Below are 9,096 nucleotides of genomic sequence, written 5' to 3' on the forward strand. Positions count from 1 at the left end.
AAGGCTCAACATTCAGAAAACAAAGATCATGGCATCTGGTCCCATCACTTCATGGCAAATAGATGGGGAAACTGTGGAAACAGTGTCAGACTTTATTCTTCTGGGCTCCAAAATCACTGCAGATGGTGACTTAAGCCATGAAATTAAAAGACACTTACTCCTTGGAAGGAAAGTTATGTCCAACCTAGATAGCATATTCAAAAGCAGAGACATTACTTTGCCAACAAAGGTTCGTCTAGTCAAGGCTATGGTTTTTCCTGTGGTCATGTATGGATGTGAGAGTTAGACTGTGAAGAAGGCTGAGTGCCGAAGAATGGATGCTTTTGAACTGTGGTGTTGGAGAAGACTCTTGAGAGTCCCTTGGACTGCAAGGAGATCCAACCAGTCCATTCTGAAGGAGATCAGCCTGGGATTTCTTTGGAAGGAATGATGCTAAAGCTGAAACTCCAGTACTTTGGCCACCTCAAGCGAAGAGTTGACTCATTGGAAAAGACTCTGACGCTGGGAGGGATTGGGGGCAGGAGAAGGGAACGACAGAGGATGAGATGGCTGGATGGCATCACTGACTCGATGGATGTGAGTCTCAGTGAACTCCAGGAGTTGGTGATGGACAGGGAGGCTGGTGTGCTGCGATTCATGGGGTCACAAACAGTTGGACACGACTGAGCGACAGATCTAATCTGATCTGATGTCAATATAAATGGATCAACCATATAAACTATTAGATTAACTATATGAAGGTTCTGATAGTCAAACCAAACAGCTAAATCAGACAACTAATTAGATAAATATATTACTATTCAATAAAATCTATAAATAGACAATGCATAGATAAGATAAAGAACAAATCGAACTATATAGGCTACTTGCAAGAAAGACATCTAAAACGTAAGGACCAAGAAGGTTGAATTAAAGCATACCATACCAGACATACCATGCAAATATAACCATGAAACCTAGTATAACTAACATCAGGCAAAATAAACTTTAAGGCAAAAAGCATTCTTAGAGATAAAGAAAGCTACTTCAATCACCAGAAAGATTCATAGAATTTTAAATTTATATGCACTTAATCACACAGCATCAAAATATTAATGTAAAAGTTGACAGAAAAATCAAAAGACAAATTCCCAGACTGGAAGATATTATCTTTCTTAGTAACTGACAGAAGAAATGGACAGAAACATTAATACAGAAACAGAAGATCTAAAACTTTTAAATAAATGTTCCTAGCCAGCATGGGAGAAAGCAATGGCACCCCACTCCAGTACTCTTGCCTGGAAAATCCCATGGATGGAGGAGCCTGGTAGGCTGCAGTCCATGGGGTCGCTAAGAGTCAGACATGACTGAACGACTTCACTTTCACTTTTCACTTTCATGCATTGGAGAAGGAAATGGCAATGCCTTGTCTCCAGGCAAGACACTGGAGAATCCTAGGGACAGGGAAGCCTGGTGGGCTGCCATCTATTGGGTCACACAGAGTCGGACACGACTGAAGTGAATTAGCAGCAGCAGCAGCCAGCGTGACTTAATCAACATGTACAGATACTGGCATTCAACAAATGAAGAATCCATATTCTTTTAAATTATTTATGGGACATCTATAGAAGCTGAATGTAGAAGGCCATGAATCAAGTGGCCTTCTAAAAAGGACCACTTGATTAGTGGCCAAAAGGACCAGATTAAACAGAGCAGGCCTCTGAGTACAAAGCAATTAATAATAAAAAGATAACTTGAAATTCCTAAGTTTAGAAACTGAGAAATGCCATTTATTAATAATAATCACAATGGTTAAAGAATAACAGTAAAAACTAGAAAATACTTTGAACTGAATAATCATATTCTAAATGCACTTATGGGATATAATTAAGGAAGGAAAATATTTATTTCTTTTTTTGGTTTTTGGCTGTGCAGCACAGCTTATGGGATCTTAGTTTCCCAACCAGGGATTGAACCCACGCCCCCTGCAGTGGAAGTGTATAGCCCTAACCACTGGATCACCAGGGAATTCTATGGAGGAAAATGTTTAGATTTACAAACACACACACATATAATATGCATACTTATACAGTACAAGAGAAAAAAAGGCCAAAGAATCAATGAGTAAGACACTTATTTCAAGAAGTTAAAAAAACCCCAAAACAACCAAATAAACTTTAAAAAGTACAAGGAATAAATATATGTACAGAAATTAATGAAACAGAAAATGTATATATAATAGAGAACCAATAAATAGCCCAAAGTTACTTTTTTGAAATACTAATCCAATTAAAAAGCTGGTAGTAGCAAGACTGAAAACATGAAAAATAGAGGTGTAAATCATCAGGAATGAAGAGGGCCATGACAACATGCTGCAGGCAGTAAAGACAATCAGAGAATTTTTAGACAACTCTATGCCAACAAATTTGAAGATGTATATGAAATGAACATATTCCTAGAAAAATGTAACTTAACTTAAACTAACTGAAAAAGACATTTGGAAACCCTAAATAGTCTTATAAACAGTAAAGAAATTGATTCCACCATTAGAAATTTTCCTACCAACCAAACTCCAGTACTAGATGATTTCACAGGTAAGTTCTACCAAATATTCAAGGAAGAAATAACTCACTATTATATGAACTCTTCTGGAAAACAGAAAAAAAAACGAGAGAGAGACAGAGAGAGATACTCCCTTGAAATCAAAACCCTGCAACCTAAAAATGGGAATAAACAGGTCGATCTTACTCATGAACATGGATACGAAAATCCTAACGAAATACGAGCATAGAGACACTTCCCTGGCGGTCCAGTGGCCAAGGCTCCGCTTGCTCTCCCAGTGCAGGGGGCCCAGGTTTGAGCCCAGGTCAGGGAATTAGATCCCACATGTCGCAACTAGGAATTCCCATGCCGTAACTAAAAAAAAGATCCTGTGTGCCACAAGTAAGACCCAGTGCAGCCAAATAAATAAATAAACATTATATATATGCTGTTTAAAAGTTAGCGTATTTGAGTGATTTGAGCCCGCAAGAATCCTCTCTGCAAAAGGCACCAGGAAGTGAAAGCAGAGATAGATATGGTTACGACTGAGCGACTTTCACACACACGCACCCTCAGGTGCACAGCAGCATTATTCACAGTAGCTAATAGATGGAAACGAACCAGATGCCCATCAAAAGATGAATGGATCAAGAAAATGTGGTCTATAAATGCAACAAAATATTATTCAGTCTTTAAAAACAAGGAAAATCTGTCACATGCTGAAATATGTATGAACCTTGAGGATATTATGCTAAGTGAAATAAGCCAGTTTTAAAAAGGCAGACACTGTATGGTCCCACTTACATGACGCACTTAGAGGAGTCAACTCATGCAGATGGAAAGTAGAATGGTAGATGACGGGGGCTGGGGAAGGGGAGGAATGGGGAGCTGCTCTTTAATGGGTACAGAATTTCAGTTTTACAAGATGAAAGAGTTCAGGAGAGTAGCTGCAGGACAATGTGAATATGCTTATCACTACTGAATTGAAAAGTAGTTAAAGGTGGAGAAGGAAATGGCAACCCACTGCAGTATTCTTGTCTGGAAAAGTCCATGGACAGAGAAGCCTGGCGGCTGCAGTCCATGGAGTTACATGACAGCATGTGTGCATGAGGGTGGAGGGTGATGGGTTGGTAGTAATAAACTGGTGGAACTAAAAAAAGAGAAAAAAAGTGGTTAAAGGGAAAAAATGTTTAAGAGTTAATTTTATGTTATATGTATCTCGCCACAATTAAAATTTAAAAAATAAACAAATGGTATTTCTAAATGCAAGTCACAATTAGAAAATGAAATGTTTAAAAATGCGTAATTTACAGTAGCATAAAATATATGCAGGTACCTAAGAATAACACATGCGTAAGATCGCTATAGATAAAATTTTAAAACTGTACTAAGAAACTAAAAACAAATGGAATGTTTTCCTATATTCTTTAATTGGAAGACTCAGTGTTTTAATGTGTCAATTCTCCCCTAAATAAGTTTACAACAAATCATTGTATCTAAAATAAGCGACAGGATCCCACTGTATAGCACAGGGAACTATGTTCAATGTCCTAAAATAAACCATAATGGAAGAGTGTGTGTGGGTGGGCGTGTGTAGCTGAGTCACTTTGCTGAATACCAGAAACTAATGGAACACTGTAAAGCAGGTTTAGCAGCAGTCACGGTGTAGCCTTTCAGTCCTGACTCTCTGCGACCCCGTGGACTGTAGCCCGCCAGGCTTCTCTGTCCGAGGGATTCTCCGGGCAAGAATACTGGAGTGGGCTGCCATTCCCTTCTCCAGGGGATCTCCCCGACCCAGGGATTGAACCTGGATCTCCCACATTGCAGGCAGATTCTTTACCATCTGAGCCACCAGGGAAGCCCCAAATATACTTCAGTAAAAGAGTAATCATACAGACTCAATGTAATCACAATAAAAATCCCAACAGGATTTGCTTTTCTGTAGAATTTGACAGTCTGATTCCACTGATACAGTTTCTGTGGAAGTGCAAACAGCAACAAGTAACCGTACGCTACACAGCACGCCTACGCGAGAGGTGCTGCTCTTATAAATGTAATGCTTTTACTTTTCATGAAAGCCCTGGGAAGCAGGTAGTATATCATTCCCATTTCTGAGAAAAGGAAACATCAGGGTCCATGCTCTTAACCACTTCTCTAAAGAGCCTCCAAGAATAGCCCCGAAGAAGGACACGGTGGGAAGCCCTGCTATGAACTTGCTGTACAATTAGGACTCCGTGGTCAAAAACAGACCCAAGAAGGATCAAGGCCTGCAATATGGAGGGAAAGACAGACTTTTCACCAGTGAGGCTGGGGGAAACTGTTTGTTCATGTGGAAAACAAGAAATTGGATGTCTCCTGATATAAAAATCAATTCCAGGTTGCTAAAAGACCTAAGTTAATAAAAGACTTTGATTGATAAAAGGCAGAACGAGGGAGCTTCACGACCAGACCCAGGAGACAAACTTCCTGCTTCCAGTTAGAAAGGGTTATTGAATGGATAGGAAAAGCACAAGTCATAAAAAGTAAAATATTTATAAATTCTACTGCATTAAGAACATCTGTTGATCAACAAAACACTGTAAGGAGAGTGAAAAGACAAGCCTAGAATGGGAGATTCCAAATCCATGTATCCATCAAAGGCCTGGGTTTCAAAATATAAAAAAGATAATTAGGAAGCCTCACAACCCCCAAATCACCCAACTCAACTGTGCCAAAAATGAGTAAAACACTTGAACAGGAACTTTACAAAAGAAGAAATCCAGATGGCCTTTAAACATATGAGAAGGTGTTCAACATCACTAGTTAATCAGAAAAATGAAAATTCAAACCAACAGAGACAGCACCTTATAGCCCTCCCCCAGTTTATAAAGACATAAATGTTATAAAGATAAATTGCTTTGACAATCATCATTGTTAGCAAGAATGCAGAGCACCATGTGTGCATGCTAAGTCACTTCAGTTCGCGACCCTATGGAGTAGCCCACCAGGCTCCTCTGTCCATGGTATTCTCCAGACAAGAATACTGGAGTAGGTTACCATGCCCTCCTCCAGGGGATCTTCCCAACCCAGAATTTTGAACCCAAGTCTCTTAGGTCTCCTGCATCGGCAAGCAGGTTCTTTACCAGTGGCACCACCTGGCAAGCCCATGTAGAGCACCAGGAACTCTCAAACATGCCTAAGGGGAGTGGAAACAGTAACCAACACTTTGAAAAACCACGGGGCAGAATCAAAGGGTTGAGACCATGCCTCCTCCAAGACTTGGCAGCTCTACTCCTAGGCATGTGTCCCACAGGGTCAGAAAACGAGGCCCAAAATGTCCACTGAAGACTCAAGAGGTCCAAACAGGAAAGAACCCAAGGGCCCATCAAAGGTGTTTGGAGAAATAAACCATGGGGGTGTAGTCACATGAGCAATGAGAATGAATGAAGCACAGAGCTTCACCCAACAACAGGCACCAGGCTGACCAATGTGGCATTGAGGAAAGGAAGGATAAAACACAAAATGATTCCATTCAAACCCAGAGACAGGCAGGACTGAACCATGCTGGAGGCTGCATTCAGGTGCCGGAACTAGATAGAAAATCTGGGAAATCCAGTTCACACCAGTCAAGATAGCGGTTACCCTCGTGGGCGGTGGGGAGAAGGAGCTGTGATGGGGGCAGGGCACACATTTTGGCCTTGGCTGGTGGTCATACATGGGTGTCTGCTTTAGATTTATTCACAGAACTTTTTAATGTACTTTTCTAAATGTTCTATTTCACCATAAAACAGAAAAAAAATGTCTAGGATAAAATATACAGAAAACATTTTTCAAAACATTATCTTTCAGTTAATAAATCATGGATGATATATTTCCTCTTCTTTTTACTTTCATATCTTCCAAATTTTCTTAAAAGACTATGCATTATTCTTAAATGGGGGAAAAAAAAAGCTTTATTATGAAAAGAAATCCTCCTAACCCTCCAGAGCTTGCTCACACCTCACTTCCTCCAGGAAGCCCTCCCTGACCACTTTGTCCACAGTCCCTTCTCCCCTTCTTAGTCCCACAGAGACTCAGTCGCTGAACACTTTTCAGGGGCCTGCTCTGGGGCAGGCATTGTGCTAAATGCTGGGGCTACAGAAAAACAAGACAGTCACATTCCTGCTTCAGGGAGCTCACAGTCTGGCAGGCAAACGTGGCATGAGGCAGAAAATCAAGTAATTCCAGGATGGAAAAATAAATACTACAAAGAAGGTTCTTCTGGAACCTCTTAAGCACATGGTACTTTGCATGGTTGCCATTTTTTTAGGTCAGTTATCTCCCAATCAGATCATAAGCCTTCCCACCTGATGGCTGCATCACCACATCTCACACACACACACACACACACACGCAGAGCCATGCTCAGCAAGTATGTGTGTGATGGACGAGAATCAACCGGCTCTGACCCAGGGATGTGCTGTGTGGATGGAAAAGCATCAGACACGGGTGGAAGGTGTTCTACACCTGTGTTCCCCAGCTCCCCCCCACCCCTCCCTGCTCAGCTTTAATCAGACCAGGGCAGGGAGCCTTCTGCCCCAGGAAGGGCCAAAAGGGGTGCATGGCTGGCACCAAAGCTGCCCACATCCCACCCGGGAGGCTTACTTGGGCTTCTTGACGTCCGTCATCTTGGTGTGCTCTCCAAACTCCCGCTTCAGGAACTCCTCCAGGGGCCCCGACTCGTAGGGCCGAGAGCCCCGGAAAACCTCATCCTTCATGCGAAAGTACACACCACGCATGTAGGCCATGGACTTGCCTGGGAACGAGGAGGGCGGAAGTGGGGAGAAGATGCAAGGGCTGCCCTGACAGAGGGCCTGGCATAGGAACTGGGACTGGGAGGGGGCACCGACTGAGCCGGGGCTCCTGGGACCCTCCTCTGCAACTTCCTACACAGGCAGAAATCCCCTTCAGTGGCTCCACGGCTCGGTACTTAATTTTATATTTGTAATTTGTGTTTTTTTCTTTAATGATGGGCCCCGAAAGTGTAAAAGCTTATACATCTAGATCCACCCCATCTGTCACAGAATACAAGGACCGGCCCTGTCCCGTGAGAACAGACAGTGTCCCGGGGCAGGCTGCACCTCATGGGACGAGGAAACCACTAAGCACCCCTCAGTCAGGCCAGGGGTGCGCAAGCAGGGGACTACAGAGGTGGGGGCTTCTGCCCCCTGGAGAGGATAAACTAGGCGACTTCTCAGATACCTCCCATAGCCCCTGGTAGCCTGAAGACCCTGGATGGGGGATAAACATCCCCTGAAGAAGGACGTGACCCTCTCTGGAGGAGAAGCGAGGACCTGCGCCCACTCTGCCCCACCCCCAGACCTCATGACACCTCACCCCTGGGGCAGAGGCCGGCCCTGAACTGGTCCTTATCTCAGGGAAAACCAGAGAAGGGACATGGGGCCCCAGAGGTCGGGAAGAGAGGTCCCAGCAGCCGCTGGCTGACAACCCTCCTCTTCCTGGAGCTCCATGGACCCTCCTCTAGGCCACCTCCTGGGCTGGCCGTGTCCCCTGTCCCCCCACACGCTGGAGGCCACAGCCTCCTCTCACAGTGAACACCTAATGCCTGGGGGCTCCCTGAGGTGGAGCGTGCCCCGTCCTGCCCCTGGCACCGAGCACAGGCCTGGCTGATGTCAAGGAGGTGGAGGGCCCTCTCCTGGTGCCTTCAGGTCTGGAGGACGAGTTGGAGGGCCTGGAACCCGACCTGGTCAGGGGTGCTGAGGTAATTCCCGCGGGGTGGTAGCTGGCTCCGAGAGGGCCCCCTATAGGCAGCATCGCACAGCCAGACAGCAGCTCCATGAACGAGACATCGCGTGAGTTGAGATAAGGCCTAACCCGAGGTCTGTCCAGCAAGCAAAGTGCCCCCATCACCTCGGTGAAGCTGCAGTGAGAGCAGACTGCCTGTGGCCGTGGGATGTGCTGGACTGGGAGCCCTGGGGACTCCTAGGCCAGCACCCGCTGCGGTGGGCCGCGTGACTTAGGGCCACCCCTCTCCCAGCGCCTCCATGTCCCTGGGGTAAAGTGAAGTGCGCAGACCAGGGCGCTGGCATTTGTGACTCAAGGTGGCTCCTAACACTGAAAGGGAGGGGACCCAGCTCTGTCCTCTGCGGCTAGGAGGGCATCACCGTGGCCCACCCTCAGCCCTTCTCCTTCCAGCCTCAGACGCCAACACCCTCTACGCCACCCACCCACCACCACCCCACCCAAACCGACAGAGGCCTTTCGGGTCCTCCCCTCCTCCATGACCTCTGAAAGCTCTGAAAACAAACTCAGCCAAATCGGAGGGCCGGTCTCAGCCCCACCCCATCCTGCCCCACAGCCCAGGGGCGGCCCTCACTGTGCAGGATGGCCAGGGCCAGGATGCCCCCGGTGCTGGTCCCCGCCACCCAGTCGAAGAGATCCTTGGTGGCGATGCCCGAGGCCTTCTCGATGGCGATGAGCAGCTGGATGATGACGAGGCCTTTCACGCCCCCTCCGTCCAGGCAGAGCAGGTGGTCGTGGCTGTGGTGGGAACAGCAGTGTGAGAGAAGAGGGTCCTATTACAGCCGGCACTTTGTG

The 9,096-nt window shown here is 45.6% G+C and overlaps 1 protein-coding gene across 1 annotated transcript in view; it reads right to left on the reverse strand.

Moving 5' to 3' along the window:
• Positions 1-9,096, reverse strand: part of PLA2G6 (phospholipase A2, group VI (cytosolic, calcium-independent)) — a 59,304-nt gene that overhangs the window by 8,066 nt on the left and 42,142 nt on the right. The window contains exons 12-13 of the mRNA XM_010845092.1: positions 8,876-9,039; positions 7,144-7,294 (exon numbers count right to left, since the gene is read on the reverse strand). Coding sequence (XP_010843394.1) covers positions 7,144-7,294; positions 8,876-9,039 — 315 coding nt within the window. The remainder of the gene's footprint in view (positions 1-7,143; positions 7,295-8,875; positions 9,040-9,096) is intronic.

The sequence above is a fragment of the Bison bison genome, unplaced genomic scaffold (genome assembly GCF_000754665.1).
Source record: "Bison bison bison isolate TAMUID 2011002044 unplaced genomic scaffold, Bison_UMD1.0 scf7180017864213, whole genome shotgun sequence".
Classification (NCBI taxonomy): domain Eukaryota; kingdom Metazoa; phylum Chordata; class Mammalia; order Artiodactyla; family Bovidae; genus Bison; species Bison bison.